At 35.2% G+C, this 26,480-nt stretch overlaps 1 protein-coding gene across 1 annotated transcript in view; it reads left to right on the top strand.

Moving 5' to 3' along the window:
- The window catches only part of SHOC1 (shortage in chiasmata 1), a 46,467-nt gene that overhangs the window by 9,251 nt on the left and 10,736 nt on the right, over window positions 1–26,480 (top strand). Inside the window, exons 6-19 of the mRNA XM_056514024.1 lie at window positions 808–910; window positions 1,600–1,756; window positions 6,498–6,627; window positions 7,432–7,526; window positions 8,513–8,755; window positions 9,857–10,300; window positions 12,659–12,784; window positions 14,153–14,329; window positions 16,988–17,095; window positions 18,692–18,879; window positions 23,355–23,427; window positions 24,850–24,919; window positions 25,481–25,665; window positions 26,145–26,250. Coding sequence (XP_056369999.1) covers window positions 808–910; window positions 1,600–1,756; window positions 6,498–6,627; window positions 7,432–7,526; window positions 8,513–8,755; window positions 9,857–10,300; window positions 12,659–12,784; window positions 14,153–14,329; window positions 16,988–17,095; window positions 18,692–18,879; window positions 23,355–23,427; window positions 24,850–24,919; window positions 25,481–25,665; window positions 26,145–26,250 — 2,205 coding nt within the window. The remainder of the gene's footprint in view (window positions 1–807; window positions 911–1,599; window positions 1,757–6,497; window positions 6,628–7,431; window positions 7,527–8,512; window positions 8,756–9,856; window positions 10,301–12,658; window positions 12,785–14,152; window positions 14,330–16,987; window positions 17,096–18,691; window positions 18,880–23,354; window positions 23,428–24,849; window positions 24,920–25,480; window positions 25,666–26,144; window positions 26,251–26,480) is intronic.

Below are 26,480 nucleotides of genomic sequence, written 5' to 3'. Positions count from 1 at the left end.
AAGGGACTCAATTAGACAGACTTCAGTTAAAATTCATGAGCATCCCAAGGCTGGACATGGAACAGTTTGTACTCTGCGGTCTAAAATATTCCTCCAGGAAATAGTGGTGTCAGGGACTGAAGAGCAAAGTTACTCCTCTGAAAAGATTTAGTGCCTGTAATTGACACAAAGCACAAGTCTGATGGAGCATTTACTTTCTAACTGACAAATCTTCATCCCTGTGCTGCTTATGTCCTTGCTTTAGTAGCTTCATTCCAGAGTTTTACTTCTGAGAGTTTTTAAGTTTTTCAGCTAAACCAGGAATATACTTTTTGTTTTCACTTTAACTAGAAATAGGCACACTCTGCCTTCTTTCATGCTGAATCTTTCCTAAAAATAGGAATGAAATATGGCAAAAGAGAAACAAGGCAAATAGATAACAGAGATTTTCTGTCTAGTAAAAAAATTTGATGTTGGAAGAAATTATATCTATAGCTTTTGCAGAAGGCACTTCTGCATGAGGGAACTTACGTACTGGGAGGTTGAAGAATTATAATATGAAGGCTTTTTCTGTAATTGTTTAAGTCACGCCCCAATATTAAGAGATTCTACTCTGCATATAATGTCTTACTTCTTGAAAATTTTTTTGGTTGATTACACAGATCAGTACAGCTTCACTTGGAATTGCCTTCTTAGAAAAGGCATGGATTTAGAAAAGCTTTTGCCGTGTATATGGCAAAAGGCTATCGAAACTATTGCTAAGAGTTTCAGTCTTAGACATTAAGTAATACAAAGAAGGCACTTACTTTCTTTTATTATCTTTTAAAGAGAATGTTTGACTTTCCAAAATGGAATGAAGATGGAAGAGAGTCAAAATGAATTACAGGGGATTAAAGAGAATTTCTGTACTATATCTATAAAAGATGAAGAGGTATCATCCTGTTGTTTTATACTATACATTATACTAGTAGTTATTCTACGTTATTGTGTTTTTGTTCACCTGCAAGTCATCTTACTGAGTTCTTTTCAAATTTGCCAAATATTTTGAGATTTTGTTTCCAAGATTAGAATATATTTGTATTATTTGTGAGGTGGATACTGTTCTTAGGAATCTCCAGTCTGACCAGCTGTTTCTCCTGATACCTGATGTATTTGCATTTTTGTAGACACTTGTTACACTAACGATAAAAATTAATCAGAACAGGAAGCCATGTTACTAGCATGGGAATGGGAAGCTACAAGATGTGTTCTGGGATTTGGGGGGCCAGCTTGGCTATTTTTTAAAGAAGTCAAATGTACTTTTTCCTCCATTTTTCAAAATTCTGAAAAACAAACTTTCAGTAAAATAAATTAGGATTGTACTTGGTTGGGATTTGTAAGTTAAGACACATTTTGTACATTCCACTCATTCAGACTCAGTCTGAAGTTGTGTAACATTGTATTTTACCCTGTATTGAGCAAAGCTTTGTGTGTGCTGTGTTAATGTCAAGTGATTTCTCTCCTAAGAGCTCTTAAATTGGTTTAGAATTAAGTTATTTCAAGATTTTGAAAAAGCCTTGACTGTACAGTAATATCAAAGGAAATTTACTAACCATTCTGTTGTGGTTAATATTTTTTCAGTATTTCCTGTTGCCTGTTGAATTAGAATTTAGCAAACCCAACAATGGCAGATCTGATTGTGTTAAGATTCCATCATACTTACAACTAAAGGAGGTGTTAAATTTAGCTCCAGTCACTATAGACGATGAAGACCTTTGCAAACAGGTGATCAGAGAAGGTGAGGGTTGGTTTTAAGTGCTTGACCTGATTTTCCTTTCATTTGAACACATTTAACACAATCAAGCTCTTCTATATTAAGTTTGCTTAAAAATTCACAGCTTATTAGATGAGAATTTCTGTGGATGAACTAGGAACTGTGTTACACCAAATTTCTGGTATTAGAAATGTCTCCTTAAGGAGTAGTAAACTACTTACCACTTAATTTAGTTCATTATTGTGTTGTAATCTTGAGCACAAATGTAATATAAGCCATGATTTGTGATATATAATCAACATAGCTATAGTCATTTGCTCTTGTGTTCTCTGACATGTTTTTAAGTTTACTTTCAGAGACATCCCTAAGAGGATTATATGCAGAACAGTCATACTATAAAAAATGCTTTTATTGCATTGTAATTGCAAACACAAAAGCACATTTCTGAATAAAAAATGGTTAAATATTTCAATGGATAACAGGATTACTCTCAATGACAGTAGTAGTTTCTCTAAAGGAATTTTAGAAAAATTGCTAAGTGCTTTTAGGCTTTCGATAAATACAGCTTTAATGACAGTTATTGGCTAATAGATTGATTTGTATGACAGTATTTTGTTTAGTTAAAAGAGAAAGGCAGTGCCTGAGGGTTAGTTTTTTGGAGGGAGGTTTTAAGTCAAAATAAATAATTTTCCATTTTTTTGGCGGACAGGAAGCTGCCCTAAAAAGGGGAGCTTAATGCTTCTGAACATGGAGGATGTGTGCTGAATTCTCTGTCTGATAAGGGCAGTTTGAAGTAATCCAGTCTCTTACTGAAGACAGAAACAAAACTTTTAAGAGTGGATATTTGACTAAAACAGTTTTGTGTGCATTTCCCTGATATATTTAGTATGTGCCATGTTTCAAGATTGCAGAGATTTGAGGATTCCGTACATAAATGTCAACCTATTGGGGGTCTTTTTTTTTCTGTTTTAGTCCTTTTTTAGTAGCAAAAGAATCTACGTACACATACTCCTAGCAAACTACATTTAGGCTACTTACTTGCTCTGAGATTCATTGTAGGCATAAGAGCTTGGAGTAGTTCAGGTACTGACTACAGTATCGTGGGAGGCATTTTTTGTCACTTAAGGGACAAGACTGAGCACTGCTCTAATCAGCTAAAGCATCTGGAGTTACTAAGCATGACTAATTTTTCATAACAATGTATGATGGAGGTTCAATAAAAAGACTGAAAGCTCTGACAGGAAAAATTAATCAATGGTTCATTTATGGCACCTTTTTAACATCTGTTTTCAGATCTCAAAGCAGAAATTACATACAAAATAGAAATTTCCAAGTACTGTGCCATTCCACAAGATGTTTGCTCCAGTATTAGCACAAGTATTATGGAATTCTGTAAGTCAGGTAGGAAGATTTTAACAAATCAAGAGGTGATATTTAAAATAAATTCTTCAAGTAGTTTTCCAAATATTCTGTTTGTGGGAGAACATGTAGAACATAGGTAAGAAGATTCACTTTGTGTAATCTATTATTTTGTACCCACACCATAAGGAGGTAGAAGTACCATACTCCTTTCTAAAGCTTTATAATCTAAACACAAGCAACTTTACAATTCCTTCATGTTGCTTTTGGCTGTAAGTCATGTATATAACTTTTGCATTTTATTAGATTTTTAGATCTTCTTTTATCTAGCAACTCATCTACTAAGAGAGGGCACATAAAAGTTAAGGCAGATTCATTAAAATTGTGGAGTCAAAGAGCACAGTTTAACTTTTGTTAAAGTCTGATAAAAATGCTTTCAAAAGAGGGTGGTGGAAAATGATTAAGATAGAAGTGCTGTGTTTGTAAGTTCTGGAGATTCAAAGTTCCTGTGCAAACATTCTGTTTTGAAAATGTTCAGTAATTACGTGTGATTGAGAAATTAAGCCAGAGCTGTTTTCTACAGAAGTAAACTGTTGAGTATATGCTAATGTGCATTGAATCCTTGCTTCTCCTTCACTGGGATCAGGAATGCTCTGTGTGTCCATCTTTAAGAGCTTGAAAACCCAAGTCATGGTGTTTACACCACAGACCAATGCTGAGCAGCTTTGCTGTCTCACTGCTCAACCTAGTCATCCAACCTTTGTTAGAGTTTGTTCTGGTTCCGGGTGTAGCCTTTCAAGATAATGTTCAGTCTTTGTGAGCTGTAATATATTCATAGCTAAATTCTGTGCAAATTCTGTGGCAGAAAAATGGCTGTGCTGGTGACATTTTTCACCTTTCATTTAATGCAGGAGGGCCTGCACAAAGAGTAATATTTGCAATTGAATGTGATCTGAGTAGTGTGTCAATACATGATTATGCACTTACATCACATCCTAATGTATATACTATCTATGAAAAATCTATCCATTGTTACATTGGACAGTAGCAGTATTATCTGTCAGTGCTTGTTCATTTGATGTTTTCCATCTAGAAGTTACTAAAATACTCGAGAAATGTTGAGTTTTCTCCAGACCAAGACCCTTCTTATTGTCTTAGTTTCAACAAGTTTTGAACTGAGCTGATAGCTGTCCCTTGCATGCTAATAGTACGAACAGTATCATGCTTCAGATGCTATATTGTAGTGGAATTTTGGTTGAAACAATCACATGGTTTCAAAGTGTCTGATATAAAAGCTCAGTGGGAACACACTAAGTTCCACCCAGATAAAGTTAACCTTATTTTACAGAGATTGTTGTCTACCAAGATTAACTGTAATCTGTGTCTAGTCAGCTCTATGACTGCTCTTTATTTCTAAAGCTTACAAGCAGGAGGGGCTTAAATGCAGTAGATCCAACTTTTCCCCTGTATAGAATAATAATAAATTGACTGTGATCTCTAGGATATTGTCCATTCTTCTACAATAGAGAGCAGTCAAGCCATCTTGAATTGTCTTTTAGTGAAACTGGCTATGTTGATCTTTATTACCAGTTGCTGTCTTAGCTCTGCTGTTGAATCAGGTAGAATTGTATTGCTGGGGCACAATCAGCTTCCATCTCTCTCTCTCTCTTTCTTTTTTTGTTTTGTCTTATTTTTCAGGATAGATTCACGTCTGTAGGATAGAGACCTCCAAATGTGTGCAGGCACTGCTAGCACAGTGTTTGATAGCTAAAGTTTCTGTATTGTGTGTCAGGTTTCAGCTGAGATACTTGATGGTCTTCTCCTTCTAATTCATTTTGCTCTTTGTGAGTTACCAGAAGTGAAATATGTTTGCTTAAATTCAGAGAAGAAGCAGTCATAAGGCTAAGCAGTCTTTCTCTAGTCATTGAGTTTGTTTAAAAAAGGCATTAAGAGACAAGATAGTTCTGTGAGTCAGCAATGTTCTGAGAAGGGGAATGTTACTCTGAGTGTAGGCAGAGTTTAACTAATGTAGCTGATAAAAAAAATTCCAGTCTCAAAGGCAAAAATAAGAAGAGGAACAAGAACAAATAAGACAAGAACAAATATTCATAATATTGCTCAAAGAGAAGGAATAGTTCTTTTTAGATATGGTAGGTATTTTTTCTGTCCTAAGATCAGCTTCTGTCCTGTTCAAAGTAAAGTCCTAAAATTGCTGTTCCTCACAAAAATTGGTTTGTGAGCTGAAGTTCACAGCATAAGTTCATTGAACCTTTTTTGTTCTTAGTAAGTGAGAAAGAAGTTATACTGAGTGGAAGTGTGTTGCTTTCTTTTGTGCCCACTATTATTTCTTACCTTTTTTTCCCTGCTTTTCTGATATGGTTGTGTCCTCTGGCTTTCTATCAGTGTCCCTTATCCTTCCTGCCTAACAATCGGCTTGTTAGGTCCTTCAAGGAGAAGCTGTGAGCAGCTGGCAGGTGACTGATTCGTAGCCTGCTTTGTGCCAATTGGCCAGGCAATGTGGATATGATGATGGCATTTTCTTACTGCCTGATGGAATGAATAGGGAATTCATTATAAGTGTTTTTTCCTTGGGGAGGCACTGACTTATTAATGATTTTTCTGCCTTAGTTTTCACAGAACATTGAACAATGTGGTTTTTGTGATTTCTACTTTCTGGTTAATGGAATGCCAGAGAGATTGATACCAGGGTAATCATCTGAATTACCAAAATCAATGAAGTCACAAATTTGTAATGAGACTTGAATAAAACCCAATAATCATTAATATGTCCGTATTTAATATGGTTAGGAGGGGAAAAAAAGGAATGTTTAAAGTGACTTGTAGAGGACTTTTAACATGCCAGGTTTGTTTGTATACTGCTTTTAAAAAACAAACCTGGTGTTGTAATTCTTTTCAGTAATCATCTCTCGAAATTTCATTGAGTACTAATTCTTCTTGAAGGAATAATTTTTTCATTAAAATCCTGACTGTTTTTGAAGTTCCTGAGGCCGTTCTTACTGCCGTCAAAATATTGCCTGTAGTCTCTCTCCCATTTAATTAATTTCATTTATGGAGGGTTATCTAAGAAGGCCAACAGACATGGATACCAAAATCTCAACTGTGATACCTGATGACTTAATTATAAAAATAATCTTATATATGAAGCATATGTACCCATAACTACATCAAGGGAATGTGATCTACAGTTGTTTCCCCAAACTGTCTGGAAATTAGATGTGAATTATTTGGGGTACATAGCTTTTTGAATTGTCCTATGAAAATATTTTCTGTTTTAATCCAGAACTTCACTAGTGTAAAATTCATAAGCATGTGTATTTCATTCACAAGTAGCTTTGTGATTTTGATTTTTATTTTTGTTTTGGCTGGGGCTTTATGCGATTTCCAGCTGAATATATTCCATATTTGAAAGATGAAATGGAAGTGCCTTTAACTCCTCCATGCAGACAAGAAAGGTCATGGGTTAATTTTCTGTGCAGAGGACTTCAAGAAGAACCTATTTCTCTCTCTGGTAACAGGTAATGAAACCTTGGTAGTGACAAATTCTGTCATAAATCCTCAAAATTATTGAAAAAATAATTTCAGTGTATTTATGAATTGGTACTTACATTCTTTGAGCTGCATATATTGTGTTTTGTGTGAAAGAGTGACAGAATGCACAATCCATATGTGTGGTTTTCTAGAGGAGCCTGGAAAAGGGAAGGAAACTGCTTCCCTAGACCTTTCTCTGGGGGGATGTAGTAGCCTGAAAATTCAGTCTTCTTTTTGCAGTAGGCAACAATAAATATTTAAAGTATTTAGCAAGTATGTGTATGGGCATATGGATGTATTTATACCTGTGGCAAGCACATATGCTACACAAGGATCATGTGCAAAATGAAGAGATACAGTAAGAAAAAATTCTCTGTTTTGGAGATGTCCTCCAATAACAGATTTCAGGCCTTTTCCTGCCAATTTAGGATTAGGATTTCTCCATCTTTTCATTCTCATCTTGTTTGAGACTGGAATTTCTTGCCTTACTGTCATTCTAACATGTGCAGGAAGAATTTCAGTATCCCTTTGGGGCAGGAGCCATGGTCTAGACAGAATTTGCATTCAGTGCTGCTTTACTTCAAGACTCAGCCTTGATGGCTCCTCCTCTCACTCTTTCGTATTATCCTCTGTACAGATAGGAAAAGAAATTTAATGACCAAGTGAATGGATGAATGAACTGAAGATATAAAGACAAAGTATATCTTTAAAAAATTGTTTTATATAAATAAAAATTCAATAGATAATGCTGCTAAACTTCATAACAGCAAATTTTTTTATGTTCTTCATAGTATTTTAATTTCAGAGCCTTCTAGGGAATTCTTAGAATCTTTGGTATGGCAATCAGAGAAGTATCGGGATAATATGAGCTCTCTTTTGCTTGTCGGTAAGGATTTCTAATTGATGATCAATTTCTAACTGATGTTTACAAGTTTCATGTACATGGAGAAATAAAGCATAGAAGATAATGTTATATTACAGAGCGCTTATTTTGAGTCATTGAAGTTTATCCAATTTCTGTAACTCTGTGAAGTTTGGATAATGTGATTATTTTAGTACATATGAAAAGTTACAGTACAGTTACATACAACATATAAGTTCATATGCCATGTATCCTTCTATGGAGGTAATTTGAATTAAGTAGGAGTTTTACATTTTTTATGACTGTGTTCACTTCTATTATATACAATAACTAATAGCTGAAATCTGGTAATCTGTTGAACTCCTTCCTGTACTTGATTTTCTGTTAAATAATGTATCAAAATACGTAGCAATCAATACAATAGTGCCTCAATGGAAAATAATATTGTAACTTCACAAGAGTAGCAGAGAAGCAGAATACACAAAACCAAAACAAGCTGCAGGCTATTCATGAAAGAATGTGCTACCACTATTCTTTCATTTAATTTTGTCTTCCTTCAGGTCTCAGGATTAAGTTATGTATATTGACTTGTTTTGTTGTCCAATTCATTTGTACATTGATTTATAGTTGAAAATAATGTATGATATTCTCATTACTATTTCAGGTAATTGTTTTCAGGTAAGGATTATGATAAGGCTTTGTAACCATGACAACAACCCAGAGATGATTAACAAGATAATTTGTAACTTTAGTAATGCATCTATCAGATCTGAAAAAAGATTTAACCCCCTACCCCTCTTACTCACAAAGCTCAGAAAAACACACTTGCTCTGATAGTGTTGACTGTTTTGCTGTTAAATCTATTGATGGACACAGAGTTACAAATGGAAGTATGAATAATAGATATGTGTAATATATATGTACTTGGGAGCTTTCATTTCCAAAAGGATGTTCTGTTTTCATCTTTCTGGGTTATTGATATTATATGTTAATTTCTGGTTCTTTTGTAGAGCATCCAGGTGTTAGCCTTGTGCATCAGCATCGTTCACTGACAGAACTGCAGAAGGAGCTGCCAGTTGAGGTCGAAGCACCAATGCTTGGCTCACTAGAGGAGGTCTGGTGGCTTCATAGGGGTTTAAATCCAGCAGCTGTAGAAATTTTGGAACAATTTAATATGGATCGAAGTAATCGAAGCAGTCTGCTTCCTACAGAAGTAGAAACATTCACGCAATTTACATCATATCAAATAGAAAGTAAGTATCTTTTTTTAAAAAAGTAATAAAAAGGCAAAGATAAGTGTTTTAACAGAGAATCACCCAGGAAATTACCTATCTCCAAGAACAAAGGAAATTATTTATATCTTATTCTTAAGAAAAATAATTTTACATTGAAATGAAGGAGGGGCACTACTGCAGTTGAGGTGTACTTTCACTAACTTAGAACAATTTGTAGGAACAAAATTGTTTAACTACACAAACTCATCTTTTCTATTACTGAGCAGATGAAGAACAGCCTTCGCCAGTCATTTTTAAATGAAATAGTTTCATACAGAAGAATTTCTTAAGTGGTAGTTTTGCTTTGGAATTTTTTAATAAAGCAGATTTTCACATAGTCCTACCTGCACAAGGCCAGTAGGGGGAGTATGTTACAGTGAAGATTCCTTATTTTGTGATGCTGTAGAGAGTTTTTTTATGCAGAATAATAGAATTTGAACAACTCATCACTTCAGAATTTCTCATGGACAATGAGAAATTATAATCAAACTTCAACAAAAAACGTGAAAAGTTATTCAGATTTTGTTGTATAAGTATGGCCAGACTGCAAGGCACCAGTTGTGGTTGTAGAACTGCCCAGATTGACAATAACATGATATATTGTGAAACACTACTCATGCAAGAACATTCCCAATTAACTGCTTTTTTTAATTGTTTAGCTGCTGTGTTTCAGATGGATGTGCTGCCACAGTGCAGAAAGCCTGTAATTCTAGTGAAGCATATCTTCAGAGGGAACTGTTTGATTCTTCATTTTTCCCTCTAAAAAACAAAAAAGTCAATTTTTCATCCTAATGAAATGTGTTGCATCCCACTTCCTAGGAATCTAACATCAATAAATCCCATGTAGATGGTGAAAACTTCAAGCAATAGAATGGCCTTTTGTGTCTTAATACTGTGCATTTTTACTTAGGACTAGTCAGTGCAAGTTTTTTGAGAAGGGATCCTTAGTGATCTGAGAAGGTAGAAAGAGGTTTTTAAAAATACCTTCTCTACAAACCATCCAAAGTCCTTAACTCGGAGAGGAGGTAGAAAAGACAAAAATATATGTCAAAGCAAAGAAGTTAAATTGTGTTTTTTCAGGATGGCTTGAAGAGAAGAATTCTGTGACAAACCAAGAGCTGCTTTCTGCTGAAAGACATCAGTCAGAAAAAGTTGTTAATCCTAACCTGTCACTGCAGATTCAAAGGCAGTACTTTGACATGAGTGCTGTGTCATCTGCCAAAACTCACAGTACAAATACATCTGTGGAAGAACCTACTGGAGGAAGCATAAGAAAGGTTAAGACAGAAGAGGCAATTCATTTCTTAAACCAGGAAAAGAAAACCCCCAAACCATCTGTATCAGACAGCTGTAAAGGTGTGTCTTCTAAGCTAGACAACTCATCCTATAGTGGAAAGCCTGCATCACTTGCTTCTAAATGGGCCAATGATGATTCTGATCTGAACAACTTTATTATGATGAGATCTAGACATACCAAAGTCACCCAAAGAGAAGAAAAATGTTACGTAGATAGACCTGAAAAAGGTATGGATACCAGTTTATTCTGCCATTTTTCCAGATTTAATTCTTCTCTGTTTCACCGGTTATAGTATATGCTAGTTTGTCCTACTCAATGATTTGAAATAAATCGGCAACATTTTTATGATCTTAAATGTAGCTGAATTTTTAGCTGGGTGTCTTACCTTTTGTTGTTTTCCATGAGGTATATTAGAGGATTTTGGTTGGTTGGTTTACTTGGGATGAGGATGGGGGTGGGGAGCATTGTGTGCTTTTTTTTTGGGACAGGATTTTTTTGGGGGGAGTTTGAGTGGTATTTCATAAAATAAGTATTTGAGTTTATTGCTATTTTAACAAAGTAATTCTAAATGATTCTTACTTCAGGAGATCTCTTCCATCCATATATTCTGAATTGGATCTCCTGGCCAGTTTGGAGAAGTAGTAATCCTTAAATTCATTGTTGTTATCAAATAGCAAATCGGTACTCTCACTTCTGTAGCCTAGGAAATGAGCAGGAGTTGTTCATTTGAGCCAGTTACCTTGGTGCAGACCCCATCAAATCACAAAAAATGCAGCATTAGGGAAACATGCAGGTGTTAGGGAAAATGGAAGATTGTTGGTTGTTCTTGTTGATGGCAGTACTTGGGAAAGAATATCAGGCTATGTGCCCAACACTGAAGTTTCCAAAATAGCAAAGAGGGAAAAACAGTAGAATAATTTTCTTATTTGTTTTTAAAAATAAGTACCTGTGACATAAAGTAGCAAGTGACAGTGGCATACCTCCAAATTCACTTTTCAGGATAGAATGATATGAAAAAAAAATTGAAAAATTTTTGTACTTGTATGGCAGAATTTTAACAATAACTTTTATCTGTGTTTTAGTTTGAAAAAAACCCGAAAACTGTTGTTACACAAAAGCCTCAGCAATAATTCATGTAGAGTTGGGGTATTTGTTTAATTGTGAGCTTATGTAATCTTTTGGAAGTAATTATTTCTCGGTAAAATTCGTGCGTTTCTGACACTGTCGGAGGTGTATACAATTTTTCATGGCGTCAGAAAGCCATAACCCGAATTTTAGGAGACCGAGGTACCTGAAGATTTTTGCTGCCATCTAGTGAACCCTGACAGGAACTGCATGGCCTTGCGCAAGGAGTCCGAATGCATTGAAAGACAAGCTGTCACATTCACAAATAGGCTTGGGAAGGTTTAAGAAGATTCAATCCAGATTAGGATATGTGTACCCCAGTGTTGCAGATCAGTTACACCTGATATATAGAGAACCCATTAAAATACGGGAGTCTGTGATAAGCCGCTGTGATAAGCATCAATGTAGAAATGATGTAAATCACTACATCCTTTCTCAATAAAGAAAAGTTTTTATCAAGGGTCATTCTAACTCTATCTGAAAATGAGAAAGGCTGGCAGTGCTTGTAGGCCTCTTCGTTGTTTGATTTATTTTTTTAAAGATACCATTTTATGTAATGTTATGAAAATATGCAAGAGAGAAGTAGTAGAAACAATTCAATGATCCAATTTTGAACCCCAGATATATTTTCAAGATAAGGGAAGTTATATAAGTTAAGTAGAATAAAAATTCAGTTTTTCTTTTCCTTCTGTCTCTGTATTGTTACTTTGTTTTCTGAGGAAAGTGGCATTCTTAAGTAGAAAAATCAATAATATTTAGAAGAATATTATTGAGTAAGAAAACCTCTCACAGAAAAATAATCAGAAATAAAGATATAAAAGAAGCTGTGTGGCCAGAAGTTGTATCTCATGCATCAGTAGGTATCAGAAAGAAGGGAAGGCCACTTAGAAATATTAACAAGTTGCAAAGTTAACTAGAAGATAGGAGACAAACTATTTTCAAAATGCAATTGTTGGGTTTTTTTCCTATTTGTAACTTCTATGTTCTTTCTTCATGGCTTAAAATATCTAACCTTTTCTACTTAAACTCACTGATTTATTTTTCGTAGTTTGAGCTCCTTATGGTCAGCAGCATCTTTTCTGTCATGCATGTTTTTTCTCCATATAAAGGCATATGAGGTTTCCTATGGATCTGTATTATAGAGCAGTAGAACCAGCTCCTTAACTTTCCCAGCTCTGTGTTTCTGCCCTTAGGAAGAGCAATCTGGTGGTGCCTGACTTCCTGGGCTGTGTAGGCAGACAGGGCCTAATCTGTGTTTGTGTCTTGTTGATTTTTGTACTATGTAAGTATAATGTGAAAACAATAAAGAATTCATGATGAGAAAACGTATGTGTCACAGAAGCAACTTAATTTAAAAGTATTTTTGCACGTGGAGTAATTTATAGAGCAGTTTTCTTATTCATTGAGCTGCTTTTGTGATATTTATGGCTAAATATTCTTGTTGTTGTTTCATTATTTAGTGGTACAGCGTGAAGAACAGCTTATGTGTGTTCACAAAGAGGATGATTCTTTTTGTGAGACTGTAAAAACAGAGGAAAAAACCCAAGAGAATAAAGACATTATCACTGTCAATATTCAGCCATCAGGTATACACTGTTTTTGGAATTGCTTTACCTTTTCCCAGCTAACAAGTGACAGCACCAGAGGAAAAGGCATCAAGCTGCACCAGATGAGGTTTAGATTGGATATTAGTAAAAACTTCCTTATTGGAAGAGTGGTCAGGCATTGGTCAGCAGTGGCTTCCCAAGGTAGTGGTGGACTCACCATCCCTGGAAGTGTTAAAAAATTTGAGCATATGGTACCTGGGGACATGGTTTAGTGGTGAACATAGGGGTGCTGGTTTAACAGTTGAACTCAGTGATCTTAGCTATTCAATGATTCTATATAATTTTGCAATACAATTTTATATTAAATAGTATTGCTCAGACAAATGCAGAAATTATTAGACTTAGTCTCTTCTCTTTGTGGCTGAAAGTATTGCAATTCCAGCTTAAGACTAGAGCCAACAGCATGCAAGGTGAAAAGAGTAACTCGGACTTTATGTCTGATCAAAATTAGCAGGCATGGAATCTCTCAATGCCAGTCAATACATTCCATTTATTATTCTGCACATTTTTGTCTGAGTAAATGAGGAATGGATGGAAGAAATCAGTAGTCATTTTGATAGGAAAGGTCTTTAACACAGTAGAAATCAACTATGGATTTAGCTCGTACATGACTGGGCCTTACCCCTTGAACTCATCCTGTTGTATGAGGCATTGTATAAAAGAACATAACTGACAACACTTTTCTCATGAGTAGAAATGGGTAGAGGAGAACCTAGAACATATTTATCCAAGCTATTATACAGCCTCAAATTAAAAATAGTCAGCCCTAGGAAGTCGTAGGCACAGCACAGATTAATTTGGTTTTCTGTGGAAGTGCATTCATTCCAGCCATGTGCTTAATAGGATTTTTTTTCACAGAACCAGTGAAAGAGTGGAGTAGTCTTTTCATCTGTTCCCACCTGAGATGGGAATCATAGCTTTAAGTTTATTTTTTAAATTATTTTTTCCCTAATAAATTTTGAAGCAAAATTCCTGAGGAGAAAAACTAAAGTGTTTCTGCAGTCAAATAAATTTAGCATTTTGAAAATTACTATGATATAGAAGCAGGTTGCTGTAGAACAATTGAATAGTAGAGCAATCTTAATGTGAGTCACAGGAGTAGAAAATACTAACTTCTTCTCAGGGGATTTGATCATATTATGAAATGGAACAATGTAGTTACCTGCTGAGAGGATCAGGTGATTGCTATCCTTCAGGAGGCTCTGTGGCAAATAACTTTTTTCCAGTAATGGTGTAGCTTTCTTGAACAACATAAAGTTGTTTTGCTAGGTCTTTTGAATATTTGTGTCCAGTAGTGGTATGTGAAACCAAACTTCATTAATATGTTTTGTTCATTATGTTATCCAGAAAGCCAGTGCCAGGCGTACCGCCTCTTAGAAGAAGCAGCCATTCCTGTACTAAAAGATTTGATACATCTGGATGTACTTGCCTCTGTTACTTGGAGCTTTGACAGTGTTAAATTTGATCACACAAGATTTTTTTTAAAACAGCAAGAGAAAGTGGTATGTGATAATTTTAAACAAGGTATGTCTTTTAAAAAACGTATTTTCTTCTTTGAAACTAATACTGATTTAATTGGTGACACAAAATTCGAGCTGTTTTATTAATTAAGGCTGAATCTTTTAACTGTTTATTTTATAGAGTTACAACAGCTGATTTCTGCTTTTATTTTGAAAATGTCTCCTCGTTGTTCAACATTACATTTATTAAACCTCGATATTGCAATGCAAAATTATTCTAATTGGATTTCAATTTAAAAGATTTTACGTATGCTTCAGAAATGTTTCTATAGCAAACAATGTTTAATATTTTTTCATGCTGGATTTTAAAATTGAAAGGTGTTTGTGTGGTTTTGTTGATTCTTTTCTTTCACTAGCTGTATTTTATGATTCCTGCATGATGCCAAATACTATGCCCATGTTAGAAACGAGGAGGAAAAAAATACATAATAATTTGGTTTCTTTCTGACTTCATATCTCTCCTTTGAGATATGTGAAAGCCCTGTAAAACCAGAAGAATTACAAGAAAAGTCATCAAAGTTAGTGACCCCTTACAAAGATTTTTGACTGCAAAGCAGTCAGGAAAACTTCATAACGAAATAGAGGCTGGTTTGAGGAACATTTGGAAAGTTACTTAGTATTTTGTATTGTTGTACAGCCCATAGTTACTTGCAGGGATAACCTAGTTGGCTGTCTACTACCTGCCAAGTTTCTATATTATGTCACAAATTATGCTATGAACTCTTGCTGTCTCAACTTCATTACTTTCTGTGCTGATTGTAGTTTTTCTCAAAGAAAACATTAGTGACCATGAGACCACAAATGAGAAAGAAGGCAAACAAAAAACTGTAGTTGACCTTGCAGAATGAAAGCCTGAGATCTACAGAATTACCACATTAAAATTGTCAGTAGCGATGTTCTCTTAATGTGAAGGAGGTTACAAAAAAAGCAAACACCATCTTCACAAACATAACGGACAAACATGATATCTATATCTGTATCAGTGAATCACAGAAGGGAAAGCTTTAGGGAGAAAAGTATACAGGGAATCACAACTGCTTCTCTGAAGCAAGGAAAAAAATATATGAGTCTGCATTTCAATTCAAGATTAATTTACGGAAACTTATATCTTCTGAGATTCTGTTAACAAGCTATAGAAATTGCATTTCTGTCCAGCTAAAGCAGCAGAAGGAAGTAAGAACTTTCTTGCTGGAAGGTCCACGGAAAATATCCAGTTCATTCCTAATGAATATTTCTCTATCTCTGTAGGAGATACAAAAATCTCCCTGGCAGCATACTTGTTTTATTCCCTTCCTGGTTTTAAATAGTTTGACAATATCCAGTCTTATTCCACTTTCCTCCAGAGTATGCTGATGTATTTGCTCCTTAATCTCTGAGTGAACACAGCAAACAATCACTTACTGTGATGGTAGAGATCTACTAGCAGATAACTATTCCCATGCTGGTCTTTTGTGCATCAAGTATTGCCAAGTGCTCCAGTCTTTAATCATAAAATGGTTTCTTACTCTTACTTTGTTTCTGAAATGCCTGTATCCCTCACTGAGTTTTTATGGTGATTGATGTAAAGAGCTGGACATAGTCCTTCACTAACAAAGCTGAAAATTAACTTTCTATCTTTTGGTGGTGAATAGTTGCAAGATCTTTGCCTTTCATGCTGTTTGCAGCTAAATCCTTCTGTATTCTATGTCCATAAGTTGATTTTCCCTTCCCAAGCGCCTTGCTTGCCTTTTTGAATTAAAGTTATTTTAATCCCAGTACACGGAACTAGCTACTGTTTTCCTCCTAGAATGCACCTTCAGCTGCAGTAATTTATTCTTTAATATCTTCCTCAACCTTTTTTAACATCTTAAAGTATGTGTTTAATTATTAAGCACACTTATTCTCTAAATTTTCATAAATTTCTGGTTTATGACAATGAACTGCACCATTACCTGTATGCAATTCCCAAAAATGTCTTCTGTCTTCAGACTAGAAATTCCTTCCTGTTAAATCAAGTCTTATAATATATGTTCAAAATGGATACACAATACAGAATAGAAAGTCCATAAATTTCTTTGGTGTATGTGGAGCTAAGAAGAAGCAAATGTCTTTCAAATTTACCTTCTTGAAGGTGAAGATTCTCATAATGAGATGTTAATTAGGTGCAGAAAATTGCCACACTAAAATCAGTGAGCAATGAAATTTTAATTATGTGCTCAGGGGGCCTGTTACCTCCTCCTCCAGCAAGCACCATCTATCTGTACAAACCTTTAAAAAACACTGGCTTTTGTGCCACTTGCTCTGGGTCAGATGACCTGAGAAATGTTATGCCATATCATAAGCTATTTGGCAAGATCACCAGATCTCAAAGTTAACCTTTGATGGTTATCATGTTTAAGTGTGTTTAATGAAAATGCTTAGATACCAGGATCTTTTAAGCTGACTACATATATGTATACATACATAAATATTTACATATACATATATATATATATATATATATATACACCCACACACATATACATATATACATATATACATATATACATATATACATATATACATATATACATATATACATATATACATATATACATATATACATATATACATATATACTTATATATGTAATGTGAGTTGTGAAGTTTTATGTAGACCACACCTCTGTCTTCTCTTTGCAAAGGTAAAATAGATGAGAAGGAGATCATGCTGTTCAGACATGCTGCTCTGGTACATCTGCTGGTGACGGTTCGAGATCTGCTACTAACATGTGGCTTGGATACAGCTCTAGGTTTGTTTGCAGTACTGAATAATGATACCCAGAAACCCAAAGCTTTGTGTGTGTTCTGTAATCGTCCCTCATGTCTGTAGCTGTGACTCTTTGCCATCAGGGTATATGCTTAGTTCATGACTAATAGACCGCTGTTTGTGTTAGATCATGGATTTGTTAAGAACTTCCACATACATAATATGTCTTGTATCTCAAAATGTCAAATTTTTATTGGAATCTCTGTGTGGAAATTGAGGAACATGAAAAAATGTCAAGTCCTTTTCTATTTACCATCTATCTTTTGTGAGTGTGGAGCACTTTCCACATTAAATACTGTTAGGCTTCATGGAAGTGAGCTATTTAAATCTGAGAACATTTTAAGCGAGATCTTAAATGTTATCCAATGTGTCATGAGCAAGAAGCTTGAACTTACAACACTGGACTTATGCAGAGGCTTCTCTTTGAGCTTTTCTGGTCTTAGTCGAATTTGGAACATTAACCCAGTTTTATGCCTGAAATGATAATGCTGAGGCTGTCAAATTGTTGTGCATTTTGAATTTCCAGATACCTATATCAGAATAGATCTATAAGAAGTTGAAGTCAGTGCTTATGGATGCCCTAGAGAAGTTAGACTCCCTCTGTCTTTATAGGAGATAAAGTTGCTTCAGAGCATCTACCTTCAGTCTGAGCTATTCCTTAATGGATGATGTTTCCTTATAATTGATGTAAAATGTAAAACAACTGCCATAAACTGAACTGTAGGGGGAAAATTATTTGTATTTCCTTAAATACTTCTATCAATAAAAGAGTAGGAAGAAGAATGCAGAATGAATATATAAGTAGAATCCTAAGTAGGATTATTTTCTATCATTACTATAAAAAGTGAAATGGATGGGAGGAAGAAAAATGAGCAGTTCTTCCTCCACTCTTTATTGTAGCAGAAGCACTCACAGTCCTAGATGATATTTCAGAATTATAAAAGCACCTATGTTTTCAAACCTGAGCAGCAGCTCACACAGGGAACTGTACGAGTAAAAGGCATCTGAAAAAAAATTTAGAAAATTGAGTGAGATACTGAGTAGGCCTTGTAGTCTGCACGGTTGTGTTGTTGTGCTGTGTGATTCATCCTGCAGTTATACTGGATGCATTTTTTCTTTATGCATTTTCGGATAACCCCCAGCATTGTTCACCATTTATACAAAGAAGGCATAATTCAGAGTTTGAGAATAGTTGTGATAATATGGCGAGTGATAAACACAGAGGACAAACAAGCTCTAGACAACGGTAATAGAAATACTGTTGTTACTTCGTATAAACAATACAGATTAGTTAAATATGAGTGTTGCTGCTAGCATCTGCAGCTTTAGGATTCAATCTTATATAATTCTGTGTGGAGATATGTAGCAGATACTACATAAAGTACAGCAGTTTCGTAAATACCATTTATGTACCCAGTTAGTGGTCACATTCTCTTTCCATATTGGGGAGTCATTAAAATATCATTTGTTTTTGTGCAAGATACCTTCACATAGATTTTAAATTGATATCCAGATTGAACCCAAAGCTTGACAATTATCTTTTGTTGCTTCATTTACTTTTTTGTTGCTTTATTGACAGGTTATTTGTCCAAGGCAAAGGATATCTATAAAAACATTTTAGAATCCTGTTTGAATAATATCTGGAGGCAGTTGAAGATTGTGCAGTACAGCAGCCAGAAAAAGCATGAAAAGCATCCCAAAATAACAGCACTTCAGTGTGAAATGTTAAATTGGATGAAAAGTTATGGAGAGAAACACGACATTAAGGTTAACAAACAATGTAACCAATTCATCTTAAAAAACAAAATTGTTCCAGATTACGTGAATAATTGCAAAACTATGTTTTAATAAGAGTTTGTTTATGAAAAAAAGTTTAATGTTTACCTCATGGCATCTATTAAATAAGGCTAATGTAAATTCTAAGAACTCTGTCACAGCAGTACATGTTTTTATTTGATCAAATCTCCCCTAGTTGCATGCATGAAAAAACATGCAGAAGAGTTTTAGCATTACCAGGGGTTTATCTTGTTGCAAGTGGTTTTGTTTTCCCAGTAAGTATATTGTAGCACATCAATTACTGAAAATTGTAATACAAACTTTTATTTGAAAGTCTCACTCATCTGACACAGGGACAATCATAGAGCAAGTCGTGATTGTGTGCTTATATGGCATAACTTGGAGTGCATGTATGCCAAGGAGCATGTGGATGGTGTTATCCACTGATAACCTCTGCTTTAGTCAGTGTATCTGGCCAATTGCCTGGCATTTGATTGATTTAAGAAACAAATATCTGTGAGTGATAGTTTTGGCGTGGAAGAGAGAGTTTTGGAGGAAGTTCATATTATCCAAAGATTCTCTTTTCTGGATGTGTGAATGTTTTGGTGATACAACACAGTGCAAAAGACCACTTTCCTTTGCAGAATATTTATTATTTCTTTACTGATCACATTAGGAAACAGAATGAAATGCAGTGTTTAAAGTGTTCCAACTGTTTGGAATAGAATTTATAATCCTAAACACAGCCAAAAAAAGATCTTTAAGGTTATTTTAGCATCTCTCCATTCTTCAGTTCCTGTGGATTTAATGTTCTTGTATTTAAGAGTTGCACTGGGAGCTCTGAATATATTTTGGTTAAATTTTGCTGAGAGTAACAATATAACAACTTACTATACAACCTTCTAGAACTTAAAATTAAAATGAAGCAACAAAATTAAAATAGCACTGATTATCTTGTCTGTCACAGACACACTAAGATGATTCTGCATTCTTTTCGTCTTTTTAAGAGCAACACATTTTGCTTTGTGATATTAGGATTATATTGTAGTAGGAGGCATAGGAGAACTTGATAATCGTCTTGATGTCAGCTCGGTGATAATTTGGCTTTTCTTCTGAACTCTGCTAGCTGTGATTTTAAAAAAAATTTAGCTATAGCTAAAAATTTTTAGTTTTGACTTGCTTGCTTGACTTAGTCATGCAGAGATATGCATGCAATATAATGCTATATCTGATTTCATTCACAATTATTAATTGTTTACTGTTTCCTGACCTTCAGAGACAGGTTTTACTGAGCCAGACTAGGTAGAAGTATTCCAGTTTAATGAGAAGTACAAGTTCAATAAACTGTTTACGGTTCTATCATATCATATCATATCAATATCAGTTAATATGATGTGAAATATGATAGTCTCATTATCCTTTTATTAGGCAAGGTTGTTATTGATGCAAGATTGTAATGGGACATTTCATCTGCAAGGAAGAAGTTACTGCTAATTTAGAAAAAAAAAATTTGCTCTTTGTTTCCTTATCTTTTGTACTCATGATTAGATAGATAGAAAATAACTAAAAATTTCATCTAGCTCACATGAACATGTAATAAGTCTGCTGGTGAACTGTGTGTGGAAAAGCAGGTCTACATTTTTAAATGCAGCTGTCCAAAACTGCTTATAAAGATGCTAGTGGATTGTTGGGTGGCTCTTCTGTGCACCTACTTAAGGAAATAGAAATCTGCCTTATGATTCTGTCTGACCAGAAGTTCATTTCTGACAAGATTTAACATGCTTTTATTATTTATACATATGAATATCTTACGTCTGTAAATCTTAAGAATCAGACAATGCTACATGCCTTCTTAAAAATCTTATCTTCTGTACACCATGAGAAGAGTCTATACAACGGCAAGAAAGTTCAGAGAGTATCCTGTCAGAAAATATGGTGTATGTGTGTAGGTACATATTCTTCCTTACATACTTGGGGTAGCGTGTGTTTAGTTTGTATCAGTTGAAATTATAGACATGGTAAAGGTCTTCGCTGGTGGGGATTCTTGTTAATACTGTTTGGTAGATTCTAATCCTTTTCAACATTTTTGTCTTAAGCAATATTTAATGAGTCTCAGATCTCTGGCAGAAACACTTTTGTGGCTTCATCTACAGATTGGAAAATCTTTCTAAATAGTTCAGCAGTACATCCAGTACCTCCCTCTGATACATAAGTACTTTGCAGGCTGAATTCTATATATCTTCAGCTTCAGTTTTGTCTCCATAATGATAATGTTTCTAATGTGACAGATCTGTCTAGTCTATTACAATAGTAATAATGTGGTATAATCTCTTTAGAAAGTGTCTTAAATAGCATTATTTTTGAGTAAAGGAGCAGACAGTTCTAAGCAAGTCAAAAGCCAAGCAAGCAAGGCAGAAGCCTGGCATTCCTGAGCAGGGATCTTCTAGAATTTAGGTGGAAATGGAGTGTATATGGACTTTGAAAGTCATATATGAACAGTGACATGAAGGGTCTTTAGAGAGGCTGTTCACTCCTGTAGTGAGAAAATTTATGTGGCCAAAGCTCAATTGAAGTTCAAGCTGGCCAACACTGTGAAGGATGACAAAAAAGGCTTTTTAAAGTAAGTCAAGAGCAGTATAGGAATCAGAGACAACATTGCTCTGCTGCTCAGCAGGGTTGGTCATCTCACAAATAGGTAGACAAAACAGAGATAGACATCCAGTGCCATCTTTTGCCTCTGTCTTCAATCCCTAGAGCCCAGTGTTAGATGACTGTGACTATAGGATAATGTTAAACTCCCAGCCAATTCTGAACTTGTTTGGGACTTGCTGCTCCTTCTGGATGTGCATAGACATATAAAGCCCAGTGGGGTTCAGCCCAGGGTACTGAAGGAGCTCAAAAATGTCATTGTGAGAACTCTTTCCATTATTTTTCAATGGTCTTGAGAGTCTGGAGAGATCTGAGCTGACTGGAAGATGTTAAATGTTTCAGTTTTCAAGGGAGGAAAGCCTCTGGTATTTACACACTTGTCCATCCCACTTCAGTGCCTCTTAAAATTATAGAAAAGTTTATACTGGGAGTTACTGAAAAATGCTTGAAAGACAGTGCAGTCATTGGCCATGACACAGGTTGACAAGGGAAAAGTTCTACCTTAATTTCCTTTCGGCTTAATTTCCTTTCATTTCCCACTTATGACAAGATGACCCATCTAGTTGACCAAGGGAAGCCAGTGAGTGTGGTTTTTAATTTTATCGAAGCTCTTAATACTGTCTCTCACAGAGGGATGAACTATCCTGTATGAACTGTTCATCATAGAGCAAGACAAGTTGATAACAGTGGGTTTGGTAAGCAGTTGATTGTTGAGTTGAGCTCAAAGAATTGGAGTGAATGGAATTACATCAGGCTGATGGCCAGTGACCAGAGCTAAGTTTTAGAGACAGTGCTCTTAAATGTTTTTATAAGTTGTCTGGACACAGGAATCAAAAGTGCATTAGGTGACTTTACTAATGATACTAGGAGAAGCAGTGGTATCTCCTGAGGGTAGAAAGACCTTACAAATTAGAGAGGTGAGCACTTCATGAAATATACTGAGACTAAGTGTCAGATTCTCCATCTGGGATGGGGACATCATGGTTATACACACAAATTGGGAAAGAAGAGACTGGACCCCAGTGGAAAGAGACTAGAAATTTGGGTCAATGGCAAGTTGAGTTAGCAGTGCCCTTGCAGCCAGTAGGGCCAAGAGTGTGCCTGAGCATCAGGCACAGCATCACAGCCAGGCAAGGGAGGGGATTGTCCTGCTCTGCTCTGAGCTGGGGCAGCCTCACCTCCAGTGCTGGGGGCAGCTCTGGGTCCATGATAAGGAGGATATCAAACTTGGCTGTTTTGTCCAGAGGATGAGGGACCAAGATGGTAGAAGGCCTCAAAGGCAAGAGGAGGGGCAGCTGAGGTCACTTTTGTTGTTCCTCATGAGGAAGGCTGAGGGGTGACCCTGTCACAGCCTACACCTTCCTCAAGCCAAACAGCAGAGGGGAAGATGCAGATATCCTCTCTTTAGTGACTAGTAATAGGACACAAGCAACTGGAATGAAGCGGTGTCAGAGGAAGTTCAGGCACATTAAGAAAAAAAAATTCTTCACTTAGAGGGTGGTCTTCCCTGGAACAGACTCCTGCATAAGTGGTTAAAGCTCCAAGCCTGTCCAAGTTCAAGAAGTTCTTGGACCTAGTCATATGGTTTAGTTTTAGATAGTCCTGCGAGAAGCAGAGAGTTGGACTCTATCCTTATGGGTCCCTTCCAACTTGAGATATTCTATGACTGTCATCATGGAAAACTCCAAAGTTTCTGGTTTGGCCATCTATTTATTCAATCTTGTGTTTTCTATGCAGAGGAGAAAGAAAGATGTATGCGGGCTGAAAGGAAAAAAGTTTTAACATTACTAGAGTTTCTTTTACTTGTCTTCATACAGATACTAATCATTACAAGGATGGACTCTGAAAGAGAAAAAGCTGCCTTCATTTACCCATTGTCTAGGATAGAAGGTATATAATTATTTTATGTGTATTTTTGAAGTAAAAAGTGGCTGTTATTCTGTAGATTGCTACGTTCCTGTTTGAATGTTTGGTGCAGGTATTTCTCCCTTCTCATCAGGAGCATTTTTACATACTTTTCTCACTGTTTAATATTTCGTAACTCTTCCATCAGCCTTTTAGCTTTTAATTTTATTTTCTCCCATTTAAGAGTTCTGGTTTAATGTTTTCTGTTGCAAGAAATTTGTTGAGTCAAAGATTTTTTTTAACAGAACGTGAAGGAGCTGTGGACAGCCCGTTGCCTAATTATATTGGCATCTGTTATCTTGATCAGATTGTCTCATTCTTTTTAGCTGATCATTGGTCACAAGCTTTCTTCCTTGCAGGCGTATTCAGAGCAGTTAGATTTTGAAAGTCTTGACTAAACTCCCCAGCATAAAGCCTTGAATGAATAGTCAGGTACAGATCATATTTTCCTTTAGCTCTGTGTTGCTGATCTTGTTTGCTAATTTGTTAAATATGTCAGCATAAGATGTATCAATCTGTAAAACTCAAGGCAAAAATATACTTTGTCCAATATCCCACTTCCCATTGATACAAGCAGCACTTTAACTTTTTACCTGTGAGTAATTTCACAAGTAAAAGTTTGTTCAACACTGCAAAAAATAAAGTTGGTAAAATAAACATGTTTCAGGAAAATTATAATTTGAGCCTATAGTTTTGTTTAGAACAAGTTACTGATTTGTTTTATTTTTTTTTTAATCCATTTTCATAAATCTTACTTGCTTGAACCTTATCACATGTTATGTATTGTACTGTTCTTTTGCCTTTAAAAATAAAGCTAGATTTCTTGTGCTCTTAAAAGCTGTAACCTTGTCCTTTAGAATGTTTTGAAAAGGAGGAGGCATGTTCACAGTGCTTTTACTAATAATAATATTTAATGAAACTAGTTTTATTTGTTTTAAGATCTCAAGACTTGGATGTAAACACAGGTCAACCTAATTACACTTTTGAAAAGAGGCGCTTGTTTAGTACCAATATTCCTTCTTAGATACGTCTTCCAGTTAAAATTTTAAATGTATAAAATGTAAAGAAATTTAACTTTTGAAGGGGAAAATGTGCTTCCTTTTCTATTACTCTTTAATTTTTCATATTAAGGTAATAGGGTTGTAAATTTGTGAGACATGATACTTATTTATATCACTTTTTCCTCGGGCTCTGAGAAGGAAGTGTCTAAATCATTACAGTATATACAGTATATCCAACAGTATAATACAAACAGAAATTGTATAGAACTTCAGCAAGACAGAATATGTAATACTTGAAATTTTAATAACCTGTTTTGTCTCACATTTGCTACTTATGGTTGTGCATTGATTCATAGTGATGGAGGCTCATTTATTTCATCAACTGTTTAAATATTTTTTTATGCAGGTTTGAAAGCTGTGGATTTGAATTCTGAGAAAAAAGGAAGCCCTTTAAATTGTAAAGAGATCATAAGCAAGTAAGTTCAATTTGTGATTCTTGAGAACAAGTTCTTTAGTCAGGACTAAGATCAGTGAAACTTCAGTTACCAACTTGTTTCCATGGGGCTTTCCAATCTGGAGTAAAGTTTTCATGATATGAACCTACAGCTTCATTTTTAGAGTTGAGAATTTTGTCCACTCTAGAAAAATGCTTAGTGAGGCTTAGAGGAACTTTAGGGAACAAACAATTGCACATTCTTTGTGTTGTTTTGTCTGTTTAGAAAAACATTTTAGAGAAATATGTAGAAAAACCTGATTTATGCATGCTTTAGAAGAAGGTGGTGAAAGAGCTTAGTAGAAGAAATTACGAATTATGACATTTCTGGAAAATATGATATTTCAGGTAGATAATTGTAGGAGGAAGAGTACAGGTTTTGATTTTTAAATTAATTTTTGAAAGAGTTGGAACTTAGCCAGGAAAGGTAAATGCATTTTTGTAAAAAGACTTTAAGCAGTTAGAATTCGTCAAAGAGTTTATTTTGTTCTGAGAGTAATTTTACCTGAACTTACTTTTATTCATATTTTGTTGTTTTTTTAAGTCTTAGTAGATTTTCCTGCATCGTTGTACATAATCAGCAAATTGGAGCTGACTTCCCTTGGACACACTTCTCATTAGTAATAGAATATGATTATTCTGAAAATTCTGGCTGGAAAAATCTGTGCAAAAATCTGAATGTTACTTACATGACTTTTAAAACCAGCCTCCCTGAAACAATACAAATGGGTAAGTGCGCTCCAGAATTGTAATAAACAGTTAGACGGACATGAAAAGAAAATATTTTCTGTTCCATAAAATGCTACATTCATATGCCTGTGAAGAGAATGAGTAACACATTATGAGGGCTAAAGCTCAACAAACAGAGCTGGGTTATCTATGCAGAAAGAAGGTGTTTTTATTTGAGTGTAAACTTTGTTTTGGCCAGGATGTAGTAGTACATGTGGGTTTATGAAAGTCTTGTGCCAAGTTCATAAGTTGTTTACAGCTTCTGCAAGCTGTATCCACCCTTCCTCATCCTAAGGGAATGTTTTAGATCTAAAAAAGTCTAAATTAAAGCATCATTTCAAAGAGATTCAGAAGAGTTTCTTTTTGGGGAAAAAAGTATTATTAGAGATTAATAAAAGCTGCATTTTTTAATGTCCATTTGATGAATGCCTAGTTTTTTGCTTATTAAGCTGTTATCTTACATGTACAAAATGTTTCAGGGAATCATGGTGGTTCCTTTCTTCTGGAAGTACAGATTCCATATGTATTTCTGACAACTGAAGGTCTTCTTAATATGCCAGATGTTCTTCAACTTTTTGAATCCAAGTGAGTGAAAATAACCTATTTAATCATGTGGACTATCTATTTTCAGATTCTCAGGATATGTATGTTGTTCTACTCTATCATGTATTAGCCATCTGCTTGCTATGAGGTACATTTCTGCAATTACACTATTAGTGTTTTAAGAGACAAGAATACAGTTTTTTCTGTTGAAGATGATAAATTAGTACTAAAGATTCACACACATGCCAACCAGAATGAAATTGGCCAATTTT

This window comes from Oenanthe melanoleuca, chromosome Z (genome assembly GCF_029582105.1).
Source record: "Oenanthe melanoleuca isolate GR-GAL-2019-014 chromosome Z, OMel1.0, whole genome shotgun sequence".
Taxonomy (NCBI): domain Eukaryota; kingdom Metazoa; phylum Chordata; class Aves; order Passeriformes; family Muscicapidae; genus Oenanthe; species Oenanthe melanoleuca.
The sequence above is the reverse complement of the archived record's forward strand: the minus strand, read 5'-3'. Positions and strand labels throughout refer to the sequence as shown.